An 18,007-nucleotide genomic window follows, 5' to 3' on the forward strand; every position below is an offset into this window, starting at 1 on the left:
CGATCCCCGGAGGAAGAGCTGGGTTTTCAGGTAGATGGCTCCAGGTTGGCTCAGCCTTCCATCCTTCTGAGGTCGGTAAAAGGAGTACCCAACTTGCTGGGGGGGGGGAAATGTAGACAACTGGGGAAGGCAATGGCAAAACCACCCTGTTAGGTCTTGAAACATAAGCTGATGTACCGCATGGCGATCGCTACAGAGGCAACCCCCCGGGGCCCTGGATGTAGCTCGCTAGACGCCCCGCCCATCAAGATCTGTGGTGGGAAGTTTGACTGGCCAGGATTGGACTGGGGGGCAGTTCTGGGAAATGTATATAAGCGGGACCCAGCCCGCGTGTTCTCTCTCTTGTAATGTACCACCAAATAAAGCATGTTGCCTTCAACCCGTCCTGCAACTCAGAACATTACACACCCCATAAAAAGTCTGCCATGAAAACACCGTGATGCGACGTCACCCCGGAGTTGGAAACGACTGGCACTTGCACAGGGGACGACCGTGACCTTTTTAGTCTTTAAGACACCACTAGATTTTTGTTTTGTTTTGGCAGTCGCTCTGCAGGGTCTCTACGGCTTGATAATTTTAAATTGAGATGCTGCTGGGGACTGAACCAGGAAAGTTCTGCATTCTGAGTGACCCCTGAGCGACTGACGCACCTTCCTTCCCTCAAGCCTCTGTTACTTTCCAGAAAGGAGAAATATAAAGATCTCCCCTCTGTCCATTCCTGGCTTCCTCTGCCCTCAGCACATCCAGACACCTTTCTGTCACTCTCCTCCCCAAAATCTTTCATTTGGTTTTTGTATTCTGAAACAACAGGGGGGGTGATACCGTTTATTATTATTTTTTTATTTTTTCTGGATTACAGGGTGGTTTCCCCACTAAAATCAGGTTTAACAGAATGGATTTTTAGAAGAAGAAGATTTTGGATTTATATCCCACCCTATACTCTGAATCTCAGGGTCTCAGAGCGGTCACAATCTCCTCTACCTTCCCCCCACCCACAACAAACACCTTGTGAGGTAGGTGGGGCTGAGAGTGCTTTTATAGCAGCTGCCCTTTCAAGGACAGCTTCTATGAAAGCTATGGCTGACCCAAAGCCATCTCAGCAGGTGCAAGTGGAGGAGTGGGGAATCAAACCTGGTTCTCCCAGATAAGAGTCCACACACTTATCCACTACACCAAACTGGCTTTTTTTTTTAAACACACACACACACAAACCTTCACAGTTTTGCGAACAACAGCCAAGGATGTCAACACCAGGGCTTCAGGGTTTCTTTCATGAAGTGGAATGAATTAGGGGTGAGGCCCTATATGCTAGGCTTCTCTGGGATGAATTGGAAAGGAACTGGTGGAGGGATTTTTATGATTCTAGGAAGTGCCGGGGTCTAATGGGAGGGGAACTGGGAACCAGAGCTTCAGAACCAGCTGCACAGCGGCTTGCAACCTGGAATTCCTGGGGGCCCGCCGGCCTAGAGGGCGAGTGGCCACTGCAATATGCTGAGGCTGCTATTTTCTCGTTTGCTCGGCCATTCTCTGGATGTGCTCCTTTTCTATGCTGCAGAGATTCCAGTGGTCTCGAACTGTGACATTCACAGCTCCCAACTTGGTGTAGAAATCTGTTGCTGGCTGGTTCCAGCGGGCTGAGATAAACCGGAACTGGGAGCAGTCTTTTTCCAGTGCAATCTACGGAAGAGACGGATGGAGAGAGGGGGTTGTGTGAATGAGTGGAGGGCCTGCGGGGGCCCAGCAAGGCCCCTGGGGATGAGCAGTTTCGCCAGGTGTGGCCCCATCCCGTTCTCACCTTGGCAGCTTTGGCCAGCAGACTGAAACCGATGCCTTTGCCTGTTTGGGACAAAGAGAAAGGTTATGCTTTGATCATGGGTCACCTCTAGCTGCTTCCTTTGGGCAGGGAGGCAAGGAGAATGTCCCTATGATGGCCACGTAGTCATTACCGGAACTGTGTCTGGGGTTCACACTCCCAAGATTGCAGGGGCAACAACAGCCAGAGGGAACTGTTCATTTCTCAATCAAGAGATACTCAACCTGTATGGAAGCGCCATGGGCTGATCTGAAAGCCTTTCTGGAACTGGGGATGGAAGGAACCAGGAAAGGAAAGGAAAGGAAAGGACCTCTGTGCAAGCATCAGTCATTTCCAACTAGGCTTGCCAATCCCCAGGTCCCAGTGGGGGTTCTTCCACTTTCCCAGGCTCCTTCCCACCCCCAGTCAACTGGCCGGTGGGGGGAAGCCCCATCCCCACAGCCACCATGTGACTTTCCCCCTCCGGAGGTTTCAGTCTCCAATTGAAAGGCTTCCTCTTGGGATGGGGTGTCTGTGTTACTTTGAAGAAGTTGGCAGCAACTTGTGAGTAGAGAGGCCAATCCCTCATTTCAGAGTCCCCAGAAAAGCGGGGGGGGGGAGGGGAACGTCTGCTGAGCACGTCATTATTCTTTATGTGGAAATCGATTTTCTTAGGGTATAACAATGGTGATGTCAGGGGGTGTGGCCTAATATGCAAACGAGTTCCTGATGTGCTTTTTCTACCAAAAAAAAAGAAAACGGTAGTCCCCTGATCAAGCACCAGTCGTTTCCAACTCTGGGGTGACGTTGCTTTCACAGCATTTTCATAGCAGAATTTTTACGGGTGGGTTTGCTTTTGCCTTCCCCAGTCATCGACACTTCCCCCCCAGCAAGCTGGGGACTCCTTTCACCGACCTCGGAAGGATAGAAGGCTGAGTCAACCTGGAGTCGGCTACCTGAAACCAGCTTTCGCCGGGATCGAACTCAGGTCGTAAGCAGAGCTTTGGACTGCAGTACTGCAGCTTTACCACTCTGCAGTAATCTCCAGCCGTGTGAGGGAAACACTCTGTGCATGCTTAAGAGGCATCCCAACATCCTTATTACCTCTGAAATCTGGTAGCACGTAGAGATCTTCACCAAAGAGGACATGGCCGTACCATGTGCAGTAGGTTAAATAATGGAACTGGTACCCAACAATTGTGTCACCTGGGGAGGGAGAGGAAGGGGAAATCCATCGTCAGAGGAGGAAACGATGCTGTCTAGAGGGCAATGATCCAGGCCGTGGCCCTCTCTTCAGATTTCAATTTTCCAATTACGGTATTTGCTGAACTAACAATAATGCTGCATGATGTGATTTAATCTTCTGCAAATAGGAAAGCGTTTGCTTGCAATGCATAATTTATTGTGCAGTCAAGTTGCAGGATTTCTCATGTCCCAGAAGTCTTGGCAGGGCCAGTGTGGAAGGAAGAAGGCCGGGTGGCTGGATTGGATACATGGGGATGAGCCAGGCGGGCTGGATTTCTGCTCAGGTTCATAGTCCGACAACTGCTCTACAGTTCAGGGAGGAGACAGATTTCCCTCAGGTCATCAGACTGACTTGGGGCCTTATGTTTTGTTTTCTTAGCACCCCTTTACAGCAGAGAGAGCTGCCATTTTTATACCAGGGTGTCAAACTCATTTGTCATTGTTATACAGAGACTTTGTTGGGCCAAGCCATGTACATTCTAAAATGCAACGCCAGGTGGCAGAGATATAAACTTTATAAAGAAGACAGACAAATACAATAAAAGATTTTTTAAATAAAAAACTTAAAACATTAGCACTCATTGATCTTAAAGGTGCTTTCTTTGCATCTCTCCCATGGGATCCAGTGAATTGGGCGAAGAAGAAGATATTGGATTTATATCCTGCCCTCCACTCCGAATCTCAGAGGGGCTCACAATCTCCTTTACCTTCCTCCCCCACAACAGACACCCTGTGAGGTAGAAGAAGATATTGGATTTATATCCCGCCCTCCACTCCGAAGAGTCTCAGAGGGGCTCACAATCTCCTTTACCTTCATCCCCACCCCACAACAGACACCCTGTGAGGTAGATGAAGATATTTGGATTTATATCCCGCCCTCTACTCCGAAGAGTCTCAGAGGGGCTCACAATCTCCTTTCCCTTCCCCCCCACAACAGACACCCTGTCAGGTAGATGAAGATATTGGATTTATATCCTGCCCTCTACTCGGAAGAGTCTCAGAGCAGCTCACAATCTCCTTTCCCTTCCTCCCCCACAACAGACACCCTGTGAGGTGGGTGGGGCTGAGAGGACTCTCACAGCAGCTGCCCTTTCAAGGACAACCTCTGCCAGAGCTATGGCTGACCCAAGGCCATTCCAGCAGGTGCAAGTGGAGGAGTGGGGAATCAAACCCGGTTCTCCCAGATAAGAGTCCGCACACTTAACCACTACACCAAACTGACTCTCAAAGGAAGCTCTGGCTCTTTCCTTCCTTCCCCAGGGGACAAGGAGGGGGAGGAACTGCAGCCAATAGAAAGAAGAGAGGCTTGGCTCAGCAGCTCTGCTGTGCGATTGAGAAAGCCTAGCAAAGCAAGCTGTGATACAGAAGGAAGCAAGAGAGAGGGAGAAGGAAGCAGATGACAGCCGGTTGCTCGGGGGCCTGATAAGAGCCCCTGGGCTGCATGTTTGACGCCCCTGATTTATCCAGTGCTTTCAGACTGCTTTGCCTGCAGGAGCTGGCAATGCCCACAACACCTCCGTAAGGAAGGCCAGTTTAATGATCACCTCCACACTGCAGACGCAAGAGCCAAGGGTGGCCTTGGTTTGTCTGACACAGGTGAGAACCAAATGGAGGACCTTCAGCGGCCCCTCTGCACCAGGGTCTCTCACTAGCTGTAGACCAGCTGAGCTTCTCCACCACAAACCCTGTTCCATGGCTAGATAAGACTGCCTTTCTGCCAGCAGTTTGGGGAGTTCCTTGAGGGACCAACGCTGAGGCTGCTAGGAGCTGTCCTGGACCCTCGGATAGAGGTTCCGAGCAGGGCTGACAATCGTACAGCCAGAAGAAGCTGCTGTATACTGAACCAGACCTTTTGATCCATCAGGGTCAGTCGTGTCTGCTCAGACTGGCAGCAGCTCTCCAGGGTCTCAGGCAGAGGTCCCTCCCATCACTTACTTCCTGGTCCTCAGTCTCAAATCACTCGAAAGCAAAGCGCAGGACTTTCCTGACCCTGGGAGACCCAGAATTTGTCATTGCTTTCAGCAGGCCCAACTGGATGCACACTTTGGAGTGGCAGATGTAAAGCAGCAAAAAGCGGGGGTAAATTTGTCCCAGAATTTTGTCCCAAAGGTCTCCGAGCTCTCTTACCTTCTTTGCTTCTCTGCTCCGGCGGCACCTCAGCTACCAGGCACCCAAAAGTGGCATCTTTCCTAAAGCCTTCATCTCTGAGAACTAGGGAGAAAACATCGGAAGGAATGGAACATTATCATTATCAGAAGAAGAGGAGGAAGAAGAAGAGGAGTCAAAATCATGAGGAGGGGCATGTCACCACTTCAAGCAGGCCCAACTGGATGCGCACTTTGGAGTGGCAGACAAAAAGCAGCTGAAACCAGGGGTAAAACCAGGATGGTGGGATGGGTCAAGATCCTGTGAATTTAGGGGGAGGTGTTTGTGAGTTTTCTGCATTGTGCAGGGGGTTGGACTAGACGACCATAGAGGTCCCTTCCAACTCTATGGTGTTTGTGATGGTGATGGTATCGCTTTTCTCTGCTCTGGTAAGACCTCATCTGGAGTATTGTGTTCAGTTTTGGGCACCACATTTTAAGAAGGATATAGACAAGCTGGAACAGGTCCAGAGGAGGGCGACGAAGATGGTGAGTGGTCTGGAGACCGAGTCCTATGAGGAAAGGCTGAAGGAGCTGGGGATGATATGATCACCATCTTCAAGTACTTGAAGGGCTGTCATCTAGAGGATGGTGTGGAATTGTTTTCTGTGGCTCCGGAAGGTAGGACCAGAACCAACGGATTGAAATTAAATCAAAAGAGTTTCCGGCTCAACATTAGGAAGAAATTCCTGACCGTTAGAGCGGTTCCTCAGTGGAACAGGCTTCCTCCTTGGGAGGTGGTGGGCTCTCCTTCCTTGGAGGTTTTTAAACAGAGGCTAGATGGTCATCTGACATCAATGAGGATCCTGTGAATTTAGGGGGAAGTGTTTGTGAGTTTCCTGCCTTTTGCAGGGGGTTGGACTAGATGACCCTAGAGATCCCTTCCAACTCTATGATTCTATGATTCTAAGAGAGGATGGTCCCAAAAGGCCGACTGGGCTTCCCCTCGGTCTGAAATGGCTTTTCTAGTCTTCCTGGAATCCAAAAAGCTGAAGGACCAGTCTTGCTGGATCACTGTCTGAAGCATCAGTTTGAGCCAAGGCGGCTCATGAGCTCAAGAGCAGCCTCATCCCTGTTCTTTGCAGGGATCCCAGCGAGGGACTAGCGCTCAGTCTGCAGCCCACCCCTGGAGGTGAGGGAGGGGTCTGCTGGAAGGCCTGGGCCACAATCCCTCTCAGCTTCAAAGGTTTATTGGGGAAGAGGAAATGCAGCCCCTCTGCTTTGCCCAAACTTCTGAGTGCAGGAAAACACAATCCAGGATGGGAAAGAGAGTAGAATCAGGTTGGGGGCCCAGAGGGGTTCTCCTGGGGGGAGAAAAACGGGCTTAAGAACATAAGAGAAGCCATGTTGGATCAGGCCAAAGGCCCATCCAGTCCAACACTCTGTGTCACACAGTGGCCAAAACCCAGGTGCGATCAGGAGGTCCACCAGTGGGGCCAGGACACCAGAAGCCCTCCCACTGTGCCCTCCCAAGCACCAAGAATACAGAACATCACTACCCCAGACAGAAGGACATAAGAGAAGCCATGTTGGATCAGGCCAATGACCCATCCAGTCCAACACTCTGTGTCACACAGGGGCCAAAAAACCCAGGTGCCATCAGGAAGTCCACCAGTGGGGCCGGGACACCAGAAGCCCACCCACTGTGCCCTCCCAAGCACCAAGAATACAGAGCATCACTACCCCAGACAGAAGAACATAAGAGAAGCCCTGTTGGATCAGGCCAAAGGCCCATCCAGTCCAACACTCTGTGTCACAGAAGAACATAAGGGAAGCCATGTTGGATCAGGCCAATGGGCCCTCCAGTCCAACCCTCTGTGTCACACAGTGGCCAAAAAACCCCCCAAGTGCCATCAGGAGGTCCACCAGTGGGGCCAGGACACAAGAAGCCCTCCCGCTGTTGCCCCCCCACAAGCATCAAGAATACAGAGCATCCCTGCCCCAGACAGAGAGTTCCATCAATATGCTGTGGCTAAGAGGCACTGATGGACCTCTGCTCCAGATGTTGATCCAATCCCCTCTTGAAACAGTCTATGGCTTGAAGGGGTGAACAGGCGTCCTGGACTTCTGGGCTCTTTTGGAGGAGAAGAGACCCTTTAATAGGTCACAACAAACATGCAAAACAGCAACGGCCGGACTGAGAAATGGTGCTGATGTGATGTATAGCCCTGTTCCTTACTCTCTGGGGTAGTTTTCACCTTGCCCAAGGCTCTATGAAGAGAAGCTGATTCCTGAAACAGATCAAGATGAGATATGTTGATGCTCTGGTGTGTGGGGAGTTCCCCCAGACTCTCTAGAGAAAGGGGTTTCCAGGAGTCCCTCGCTGGCATCATGGTGACCAACCCCTCCCCACCCTTCAAAAAAATGGGGGCGGGGACAGAATTCAAATCTTATCTGAGTATCCTTAAAGCCCGCAAGGACAAGACGGCATTGTTACAGAGGTGAGGGGAAAGGACTTGCCTAATGCAAAAGTGCTCATCTTCCTTTCAGATCTTTAGGGAACAGTTTCCAGAGAACCAAAAAAGGCCTCACCCAAACAATTTATCCAGCACGCTGCTATCCCCCCCTTTCTCCAAGGAACTTACCCCTCCTGGATGCCTTATGTCATCATAATCCTATTTTATCCTCACAACAACCCTGCCAGGTAGGTTAGGCGAAGTGAATGAGTCACACAGCGAACAGCGATCTGGACTTGGGTCTCCTAGTCCAACATTCTAACTCCGCCACCCCCTGTTGCCCACCCATCCAGACCAAAAACCACAACAGAATCTGGAGGGCAGGCAAACTCATCTTTCAGCCTTCCCTGCCTCCCTCCCTCCCTCCAACGCTGTGGGGGGGGGAGGTTTTCTACCCCACCCCAAGAGCTTCTCACCCTGATAAGCCGCATGATGGCCTTGAGGTCTCCCAGGGCCCAAGGGCGGATGATGTAGCTCATGGCTCCAAGGCACTTGCTGGTTTCCACTCTGCTACTGTCTGGCAGGAGGACTCTGACCCGTCTCCAAGGTGTTTTCTGCTTGGTTGCCCCCGTGGGGCGTGCAGATGGGGACTGAGGTTGGCACAGAAGGAGGAAAATGGTGATCCAGAGGTAGGAAGGGAGCCAGAAGAGAAAACCAAACCAGGAACAGTCTTGGAACTCTTTGACTGAAGTTTTGTTGAAGGCAGTAAGGATATTTTGCTAGTGAAGCATCAGAAAGAACAGATGATGGATCTAAGACTTGGTGCCGCTGGATTTCCTCTGGGCCAGTACCCCTCTGCTCTATAACCCGGGTGCAGCCTCCTCCTTGGTACCCATGGCTGTGCCAGGTCATGCTGGTTCCATTCCTTGCCTGCTCCTTAGGTTGGCAGGATGTCATCTGGAGAACCAGTTTGGTGTAGTGGTTAAGTGTGCGGACTCTTATCTGGGAGAACCGGGTTTGATTCCCCACTCCTCCCCTTGCACCTGCTGGCATGGCCTTGGGTCAGCCATAGCTCTGGCAGAGGTTGTCCTTGAAAGGGCAGTTGCTGTGAGAGCTCTCTCAGCCCCACCCACCTCACAGGATGTCTGTTGTGGGGGAGGAAGGGAAGGTGATTGTAAGAGAGCCTGTTTAGTGTAGTGGTTAAGTGCGTGGACTCTTATCTGGGAGAACTGGGTTTGATTCCCCACTCCTCCACTTGCACCTGCTGGAATGGCCTTGGGTTAGCCAGAGCTCTCTTATCTGGGAGAACCGGGTTTGATTCCCCACTCCTCCACTTGCACCTGCTGGAATGGCCTTGGGTTAGCCACAGCTCTGGCAAGAGTTGTCCTTGAAAGGGCAGCTGCTGTGAGAGCTCTCTCAGCCCCACCCACCTCACAGGGTGTCTTTTGTGGGGGAGGAAGGGAAAGGAGATTGTGAGCTGCTCTGAGACTCTTCGGAGTGGAGGGCAGGATATAAATCCAGTATCTTAATCTACCTCACAGGGTGTCTGTTGAGGGGGGAGGGAAAGGAGATTGTGAGCCGCTCTGAGACTCTTTGGAGTGGAGGGCGGGATATAAATCCAATATCTTCTTCTTCATCGAAGTGTCCAGGTCAATGTCCACATGATGCGGGTAACCTGATACTGTGAAATGAGGGCAAAGGAGTAGGGTTGCCAGCCTCTAGGTGGGGCCTGGAGATCTCCTGCTTTTACAGCTGACCTCCAGCTGGCAGAGATCTTCTCCCCTGGAGAAAATGGCTGCTTTGGAGGGTGGACTCTGTGGCATTGTACCACGCTGAGGCCCCTCCCCTCCCCAAGCCCCACCCTCTCCCAATCTCTGGATGACAGAGGGCACTCCCCCTGGAGAAAATGGCTGCCTTGGAAGGCGGAGTCAACGGTTCCTCTCCCTCCCCAAACTCTGCCCTTCCCTGGCTGCATCCCCCAAATCTCCAGGAATTTCCCAACCCAGACGTGGCCGTCCTGACATCACCCGACCAGAGGGGCCAGCTCCCCCCCCCTCCGCTCCTTGGATGATTAAGCTCTCTTGGCCTCACCCCCAAAGAGGTCACTGAGGCAAGGAGCAGCCTGCTGCCCGGCTTATGCAACCCTTCCTCTGCCCCTTAAGAAGGCCGCAGGGGGCCCGAGAGGCAGAGAAGCAGGGGGCTGGGAGTCGCCATGGCAGCTTATGTGGTGCGGGCCTGTGCCCCCAAGGACCTCCCGGATATCATGCGGTTAGTTAAGGTGAGAGGAGGGGCTGGGGGGAGCCAAGAGGGGCTGGGGCCCATCTCCCTTTTGCTGCCGAGGAAAGAACCAGCTGAGTCCGGATCGGGGCCGCAATGCGGGCAGAGCCAGAGAGAGGAGGGCTGCCAATCCCCAGCTGGGGGCAAGGGGTGCCCTCGTGTGGGGGCCTCCCCCCTGCTTCAGGGTTGTCAGAAGGGGTTGAATGTTGGCTGGGCTTTTCGTTATACCCAGGGTTGCCAAGTCCAATTCAAGAAATATCTGGGGACTTTGGGGGTGGAGCCAGGAGACTTTGGGGGTGGAGTCAGGAGCGAGGTTGTGACAAACATAACTGAGCTCCAAAGGGAGTTCTGGCCGTCACATTTCAAGGGACCGCACGCCTTTTGAAATGCTTTCCGTCCATAGGGAATAATGAAGGATAGGGGCGCCTTTTTTGGAGCTCATAGAATTGGCCCCCCTAGTCCAATCTTTTTGAAACTTGGGAGGTATTTTGAGGAGAGGCACTGGATGCTATATTGAAAATTTGGTGTCTCCACCTCAAAACACAGCTTCCCCAGAGTGCTAGATACCAGCAGATGAATTCTCCATTATTTCCTATGGGAATAAGTCTCCATAGGGAATAATAGAGTTCCTAGCAGAATTTCCTTCCCCCCCACCCCGCTTTCTGATGACCCTGAAGCGGGGGGAGGGCCTCCAAACCCTGCCCCCACCTGGGGATTGGCAACCCTAATTATATCCTATGGAGACTAGTCCTCATAGGATATAATGGAGAATCAATCTGGGGGTATTAGGGGCTTGGGGGGGTGTCTGTTTTTTGAAGTAGAGGTACCAAATCTTCAACATAGCATCTGGTGCTTCTCCTCGGCTCCCTGCCCCCATTCTAAAAAGGTTGGACCAGATCCTATCCTATGAGCCTCCAAAGAAGGTGCCCCCATGTTCCATTATTTCCAATGAAGGGAAGGGATTTAAAAGGAGTGTGGTCCCTTTAAATGCGATGGCCGGAACTCCATTCAGAATTCAATCGTGCTTGTCGCAACCTCGCTCCTGGCCCCACCCCCAAATTCTCCTGGCTCCACCCCCAAAGTCCCCAGGTATTTCCTGAGTCAGACCTGGAAACCTCCAGAGAGAGACTGCCTGTCCACCAGAAGCCCAGCCTGGGAGGGGGTTCCCCACCTAGAAGGAGGATTCGGAGCGCCTGTTGATTCAAACAAAGAGTGCCGAAATCTGTTGGGCTAGCCTTGAGTAAGGACCCATTCGTGGCCCAGAGAACGAGACCCCTTGGCAGCTACAGGGGACACTTTGAGGGTGAGGAGTTGTACGATTTGGTGTGTGGTGTGGGCGGGCATTCCTATACCTGCAAATTCTCACCCTGAGCCCCCTCTGCCGTCTTTGCAGGACATTGCAGTCATTTACAAGTTGCCTTTGAACAAGATCAGAACCAACGTGGAAGGTAGGGGGCTGCTTCGGGGTGGGGAGGCTTTTGCACTTTTGCCTGGATCATCCTGTACTGGGCTGGCTGGCTCCTTTTCTGGCCTGCTCCCCTCCTTTGAACTGCGCAGGAGGCAAAGTGTGGACGATGAGCAAGATCACTTGATCGCCTGATCTAGAGGCTGTTCAAGGCTCAGGAGCAGCGGTTGGTGAAACAGTTGGCAACCCAGGCGCCTCGTGCTTGCCCTCTACCCTCCCATGGCACTCCTCCCATGTACTATCACTTGGACAGGTGATGCTTGTGACATCTGAAGAAGAAGATATTGAATTTATATCCCGCCCACCACTCCAAAGAGTCTCAGAGCAGCTCGCAATCTCCTTTCCCTTTCTCCCCCACAACAGACACCCTGTGAGGTGGGTGGGACTGAGAGGGCTCTCACAGTAGGTGCCCTTTCGAGGACAACCTCTGCCAGAGCTATAGCTGACCCAAGGCTATGCTAGCAGGTGCAAGTGGAGGAGTGGGGAATCAAACTCGGTTCTGCCAGATAAAAGTCCGCACACTTAACAACTACACCAAACTGGCTCTCCAATCTGGACTAACAACTTCCTTCCTTCCTTCCTTCCTTCCTTCCTTCCTTCCTTCCTTCCTTCCTTCCTTCCTTCCTTCCTTCCTTCCTTCCTTCCTCCCTCTCCTTCCTTCCTTCCTTCCTTCCTTCCTTCCTTCCTTCCTTCCTTCCTTCCTTCCTTCCTTCCTTCCTTCCTTCCTTCCCAGAGCTGAAAGAAGCTGGATTTGGGAAGCGTCCAAGATTTGAGTGTTTTGTGGCTGAGGTCCCCCCACATCAAAAGACCAAGGAAGGTAATTAGGGGTTTTTTTTGGTGGGGGGCACCTGTACAGTTTGCATGCTGGAGGGGCAGCTGCAAGTGCAACAGCTGGATTTTGGCCCACCACACAGATGTGGAGGGCCTTGGGCCACCTGGGTGAGAGCTGGCTCACGGGGGGTCCCCGATTCCTCTCTGCATGGCCAGTCATCCCCCTTTCTGCAAAGCAAGAAGAGCAATTGGGGGCCTGCTGGGATCTCCCCTGCTGAAAACAATATGCCCAAGAAGTCTCTAGCGACAGAATCAAGGGTTGCTGGTGAAGGGGAAGTCTGTTCTCCTCCTACAAATGTTCTAGGTTGGCTAAATATGAGTCCAGGAGCACATTAGAGGCCACTGTGTGACACAGAGTGTTGGACTGGATGGGCCACTGGCCTGATCCAACATGGCTTCTCTTATGTGACACAGAGTGTTGGACTGGATGGGCCTTTCACCTGATCCAACAGGGCTTCTCTTATGTTCTTATGTAACACAGAGTGTTGGACTGGATGGGCCATTGGCCTGATCCAACAGGGCTTCTCTTATGTTCTTATGTGACACAGATTGTTGGACTGGAGGGGCCATTGGCCTGATCCAACAGGGCTTCTCTTATGTTCTTATGTGACACAGAGTGTTGGACTGGATGGGCCACTGGCCTGATCCAACATGGCTTCTCTTATGTTCTTATGTGCTGCTTCAGGGTCAGCAAGCAGCCATCTCCTCTCATCTGTGTGTTGTACATCTTTCCACTCCACACAGGTCACACTCTCATTGGATACGTCCTGTCCGTCTACACCTACAACATCTGGAAAGGAAGAAACCTTTACATAGACAACATGTACGTCATGCCTGAATACAGAGGTATGTGTAGAATGCAAATAGGGTGTGCTGGGTACAGGTTGGGCATCACCCCCTTGAACAAAGAAATCATTCTCATGCTCTGGAATTAGCTTCTGGCTCTCACGCTACAATGGCTAAAAATAGTATAGAACAGGAGTCCCACCCTTTTTGAGCCTTTGAGCGCCTTTGGAACTCTGACATGCTGTGGTGGGAGCAGCTACAAAATGGCTGCCACAAAATGGCCGCCACAGGATGTGGAACCAGCCACAAAATGGCCGCTGCAGCTTACCTGCATTCACACAATGAAGATCCTTGTGCTGTGGTGGCAGCTGCTGCTGAAGCAACATTTTTTAAAAAAATCTGCACAGCCAATCGTATTTCCAATAGCCAATCAGAAGTCTTGCGGAGCAAAAGCCTCACATGGCTCCACCTACTTTTAAAAAACACTTGGAGGACTCCCAGCAAGCTGTCCTTGCTGGGGGACCCCTGGTATGGCACGTGCCTCCCCCAATCCTCTCTCCTTTACCACTTTGAGATGTACATAAGAGTGCATCAAAGGTGGAGTGAACAACCCTGAGTATGGCTACTATTAAGAGCCAGTTTGGTGTAGTGTCGAAGTGCACGGACTCTTATCTGGGAGAACCGGGTTTGATTCCCCACTCCTCCACTTGCAGCTGCTGGAATGGCCTTGGGTCAGCCAGAGCTCTCTTATCTGGGAGAACCGGGTTTGATTCCCCACTCCTCCACTTGCACCTGCTGGAATGGCCTTGGGTCAGCCAGAGCTCTCTTATCTGGGAGAACTGGGTTTGATTCCCCACTCCTCCACTTGGCAGCTGCTGGATTGGCCTTGGGTCAGCCAGAGATCTCTTATCTGGGAGAACCGGATCTGATTCCCCCCTCCTCCACTTGCACCTGCTGGAATGGCCTTGGGTCAGCCATAGCTCTCTTATCTGGGAGAACCGGGTTTGATTCCCCACTCCTCCACTTGCAGCTGCTGGAATGGCCTTGGGTCAGCCAGAGCTCTCTTATCTGGGAGAACCGGGTTTGATTCCCCACTCCTCCACTTGCACCTGCTGGAATGGCCTCGGGTCAGCCAGAGCTCTGGCAGGAGTTGTTCTTGAAAGGGCAGCTTTTGGGAAAGCTCTCTCAGCCCCACCTAGCTCACAGGGTGTCTGTTGTGGGGGGGAGAAGATAAAGGAGATTGTAAGCTGCTCTGAGTCTCTAATTCAGAGGTACGGGGAGGGTATAAATCTGCAGTCTTCTTCTTCTGGGAGAGCTCTCTCAGCCCCACCTGCCTCACGGGGTGTCTGTTGTGGGGGAGGAAGGGAAAGGAGATTGTAAGCCGCTCTGCGACTCTGTCCTTGAAAGGGCAGTTTCTGGAGGAGTTCTCTCAGCCCCACCTGTCTCACAAGGTGTCTGTTGTGGGGGAGGAAGGGAAAGGTTGCAGGCCGCTCTGCAACTGTGTCCTTGAAAGGGCAGCTTCTGGGGAGAGCTCTCTCAGCCCCAACCCACCTCACAGGATGTCTGTTGTGGGGGGAGAAGATATAGGAGATTGTAAGCCGCTCTGAGTCTCTAATTCAGAGAGAAGGGCGGGGTATAAATCTGCAGTCGTCTTCTTCTTTAAGGTGCTACCAGACTTGAATATATCTAATTCTTCTACCATTGACCAACATGGCTACCCTCCAAAACAAAGCAAGAAAAAGAAAAATATTAATGAAGAAGCCCTTTGGCTGCAAAGAGAAAAGCAGCAATTAACCCTGTTCCTTGGCTCCTCCCCCAAGCAAGAAAAGCTTAAGGATAACTTCAAAAGTGCCCCCTTGCAACTATTTAGACAGAAGTGGCAACAGAGCAAAAGAGTAGAGCAGCTTTGGTGGAAGAGGCTGACTTCCAAGTCAACAGAGGGTGAAGTTCTCCCCATAAGCAAGACGTTTGGGGTTGGGTTGATTCCACTTGGAGGAGGGAGCTAAAAGCTCTCACTCTCATCGTAGCCTACCTCAGAGGGTTGTTGTGAGGGCAGAAGGGGGACAGCAAACCACCCACCGTGAGCAACTTGAAGGAAAGGCAGAATACGAATGTACTAGGCAGGTAGACCCCACAGTCTTCTCAGGACCCAGCCTGGCCCAAAATTCTCCTTTGTCCCTCCACTGGACTCTCCATTGGTTCGGAGAAACCAGCGGTTGTCTTTCCCATCCCCCTGGGCTGTGTGTTCTAGCCCTTCCCCGGTTCTCTCTTCCAGGGAGGCGCATTGGGAAGATGCTCTTGAACACAGCAGTGACGGTGAGTCTGCATCTTGGCCAGGCGTGTCTTCCTGAGCGTGTTCGGAGAGTGCGCCTGCCTCCCTTCTGCTTTGTTCTCAGTGGGGAAAAGCCAGCTGGAGTGGGGGGAGAGGATGGCAAAGGGCCTCTGCTCCCTGCCAGTTTGGTGTAGTGGTGAAGTGTGCGGACAATTCCCCACTCCTCCACTTGCAGCTGCTGGAATGGCCTTGGGTCAGCCATGGCTCTGGCAGAATTGTCCTTGAAAGGGCAGCTGCTGTGAGAGCCCTCTCAGCCCCACCCACCTCACAGGGTGTCTGTTGTTGGGGAGGAAGGTAAAAAAGATTGTGAGCCGCTCTGAGACTCTGTCCTTGAAAGGGCAGCTGCTGTGAGAGCTCTCTCAGCCCCACCCATCTCACAGCGTGTCTCTTGTGGTGGAGGAAGGGAAAGGAGATTGTGAGCTGCTCTGAGACTTGAGTGGAGGGCAGAATATAAATCCAATGTCTTCTTCTTAGAGAGCCAGTTTGGTGTAGTGGTGAAGTGTGCGGACTCTTATCTGGGAGAACCGGGTTTGATTCCCCACTCCTACACTTGCAGCTGCTGGAATGGTCTTGGGTCAGCCAGAGCTCTGGCAGAGGTTGTCCCTGAAAGGGCAGCTGCTGTGAGAGCCCTCTCAGCCCCACCCACCTCACAGGGTGTCTGTTGTGGGGGAGGAAGGGAAAGGAGATTGTGAGCCGCTCTGAGACTCTTCGGAGTGGAGGGCGGGATACAAATCCAATATCTTCATCTACCTCACAGGGTGTCTGTTGTGGGGGAGGAAGGGAAAGGAGATTGTGAGCCGCTCTGAGACTCTTCGGAGTGGAGGGCGGGATATAAATCCAATATCTTCATCTACCTCACAGGGTGTCTATTGTGGGGGAGGAAGGGAAAGGAGATTGTGAGCCGCTCTGAGACTCTTCGGAGTGGAGGGCGGGATATAAATCCAATATCTTCTTCTTCAAAGCGGCTGAGGGGGGTGTTCTCTGCTGCAACATCACAAGAGATCTTGTGGGGGGGGGCACCTGTTGAATCTAATGCTGCGTGTTCGGCAGAGACCCCCTAAGTTCATTAAGATGAGCCTGGTTTGATTCCAGCAGAGGACTTCATCGGCTGCATGGATCCGCATGCCGTGTGGCTGAACAAGGGGGTGCCCCCCCAAGTTCCTGAATCTGGCTGGACTCCGAGGGGCTGCTGGACTCCGCTTTCTTGGGGCTGCAGCAGACTTCCCGGGAGGGTTGCACGCAGAAGCTCCAGAAGCCTGTGCAAAGGCTCCGTTGGCCACAGGAGAGCTGTGGTGTGGGAGAGGTTTCTTGTTGCTTCTTCCCATTCTGCGTTGGCACTTAGGGTGTGAAGGCACCACCTGCCCCCACTTCTCTTGTGGGGCTTTCTATACCCGTGCCCTGAAGAGCGGCATGGGGGGGAACCAGGGTGGGGGAACCCTTCCTACTCCTTTGCTGGGAATGGGGCCTGAGGGATGAGAAAAGGGCCCCTGGGTGGTGATCTCCTAGGGGTGGGGAGGCCAAATTTCCCTGAGGAGGAGAGCTGGCTGCTCCCCCCTGAGAGCCAGTTTGGTGTAGTGGTTAAGTGCAAGGACTCTTGTCTGGGAGAACCAGGTTTGACTCCCTACTCTTCTGCTTGCAGCTGCTGGAATGGTCTTGGGTCAGCCATAGCTATTGCAAGAGTTGTCCTTGAAAGGGCAGCTTCTGGGAGAGCTCTCTCAGCCCCACCCGCCTCACAGGGTGTCTCTTGTGGGGGGTGGGGGATAAAGGAGATTGTGAGCCGCTCTGAGACTCTGAGATTCAGAGTATAGGGCGGGATATACTGTAAATCCAATATCATCATCATCATCATCATCTTCTTCTTCTTCTTCTTCTTCTTCTTCTTCTTCTTCTTCTTCTTCTTCTTCTTCTTCTTCTTCTTCTTCTTCTTCTTCTTCTTCTTCTTCTTCTTCTTCTTCTTCTTCTTCTTCTTCTTCCTCTCCCCTCAGGCCGCCTGGCAGAATGGGTGCACCCAAATCCGAATGCACAGCTCCTCTGAGAAACCGGAGAACATCAAATTCCTGGAGTTTCACGGAGGCGAAGATCTCTCTGTCAAAGAGGGCTGGAACCTCTTCCGATTCCAGGAGTCGGAGCTACTCAGCTTGGCCGCACAGAGCAAATTTTAGCAGCTCGGGGGGGGGGAGTGGGGGAGGAGGGCAGGCTGCTGGACAGAATGAGGCCCTGGATCTCGGAGGGGCCTTCTGGAGAAGGAAGGTTCGTTCGCGGGACAACCTCCGTCTCTGTCGAAATAAAGAAGAGCCGTTTCCTGAGCTGGCGTCATGTGCCTTTCATAGGGTTTCCAACTCCTGGTTAGGAAATTCCTGGAGAGCAGGGGCGGGGCCTAAGGAAGGCAGGGTTTGGGGAGGAAAGGGACCTCAGCGAGTCACCCTCCAAAGCAGCCACTTCCTCCAGGGGGCGTGCTCTCTGTGGACTGGAGAGCAGATTGTAATTCCAGGAGATCCCCAGGCCCCACCTGGAGGCCCTGGCAATCCTAAGAGCCAGAGCCAGGCTCTGTAGGCCTCGAGTGAGAGGAAAGGGGGGCTGTGCAGTGGGAGGGATGAGGCAGGCCCCCCTCCAGAAGCTTAAGTCTCAGCACCTTCCCTTTTCAAAGTTAAAGATTGCCTGCCCTGGAGAAAGTCCATCTCCGAGGGGGTGGGGTCTCCAGGCAGTGCTGCTGGCAGAAACTCTGAAGGCTGTTCATTG

The 18,007-nt window shown here is 52.5% G+C and overlaps 2 protein-coding genes across 2 annotated transcripts; one reads left to right on the forward strand and one right to left on the reverse strand.

Moving 5' to 3' along the window:
• Positions 1 to 1,487: 1,487 nt before the first annotated feature.
• Positions 1,488 to 7,514, reverse strand: LOC132584580 (thialysine N-epsilon-acetyltransferase-like). The gene is made up of 5 exons (XM_060256483.1): positions 7,361 to 7,514; positions 5,165 to 5,248; positions 2,897 to 2,998; positions 1,796 to 1,836; positions 1,488 to 1,677 (listed from the first exon to the last, which is right to left on the reverse strand). Exons 1-5 carry the CDS (start codon positions 7,512 to 7,514, stop codon positions 1,501 to 1,503), a joined length of 558 nt encoding a protein of 185 aa, XP_060112466.1. The 3' UTR covers positions 1,488 to 1,500.
• Positions 7,515 to 9,789: 2,275 nt separating this feature from the next.
• LOC132584581 (diamine acetyltransferase 1-like) lies at positions 9,790 to 17,439 on the forward strand. Its single transcript, XM_060256484.1, has 6 exons — positions 9,790 to 9,855; positions 11,248 to 11,302; positions 12,053 to 12,136; positions 12,895 to 12,996; positions 15,212 to 15,252; positions 17,254 to 17,439. Exons 1-6 carry the CDS (start codon positions 9,790 to 9,792, stop codon positions 17,428 to 17,430), a joined length of 525 nt encoding a protein of 174 aa, XP_060112467.1. The 3' UTR covers positions 17,431 to 17,439.
• Positions 17,440 to 18,007: the final 568 nt, after the last annotated feature.

Source organism: Heteronotia binoei, chromosome 15 (assembly GCF_032191835.1).
Source record: "Heteronotia binoei isolate CCM8104 ecotype False Entrance Well chromosome 15, APGP_CSIRO_Hbin_v1, whole genome shotgun sequence".
Lineage (NCBI taxonomy): Eukaryota > Metazoa > Chordata > Lepidosauria > Squamata > Gekkonidae > Heteronotia > Heteronotia binoei.

Bases quoted from the DNA above. Each gene is read 5' to 3' on its own strand.
- LOC132584580 (XM_060256483.1), bottom strand. From the start codon at position 7,514: ATGATGCCAGCGAGGGACTCCTGGAAACCCCTTTCTCTAGAGAGTCTG. The intron at 2,999-5,164 runs GTAAGAGAGCTC...CTCCCTCCCCAG, and splicing joins GGAGCAGAGAAGCAAAGAAG to GTGACACAATTGTTGGGTAC. The intron at 1,837-2,896 runs GTAATAAGGATG...TGTCCCAAACAG, and splicing joins CGTGCTACCAGATTTCAGAG to GCAAAGGCATCGGTTTCAGT.
- LOC132584581 (XM_060256484.1), top strand. From the start codon at position 9,790: ATGGCAGCTTATGTGGTGCGGGCCTGTGCCCCCAAGGACCTCCCGGAT. The intron at 11,303-12,052 runs GTAGGGGGCTGC...CTTCCTTCCCAG, and splicing joins GATCAGAACCAACGTGGAAG to AGCTGAAAGAAGCTGGATTT. The intron at 15,253-17,253 runs GTGAGTCTGCAT...CTCTCCCCTCAG, and splicing joins TCTTGAACACAGCAGTGACG to GCCGCCTGGCAGAATGGGTG.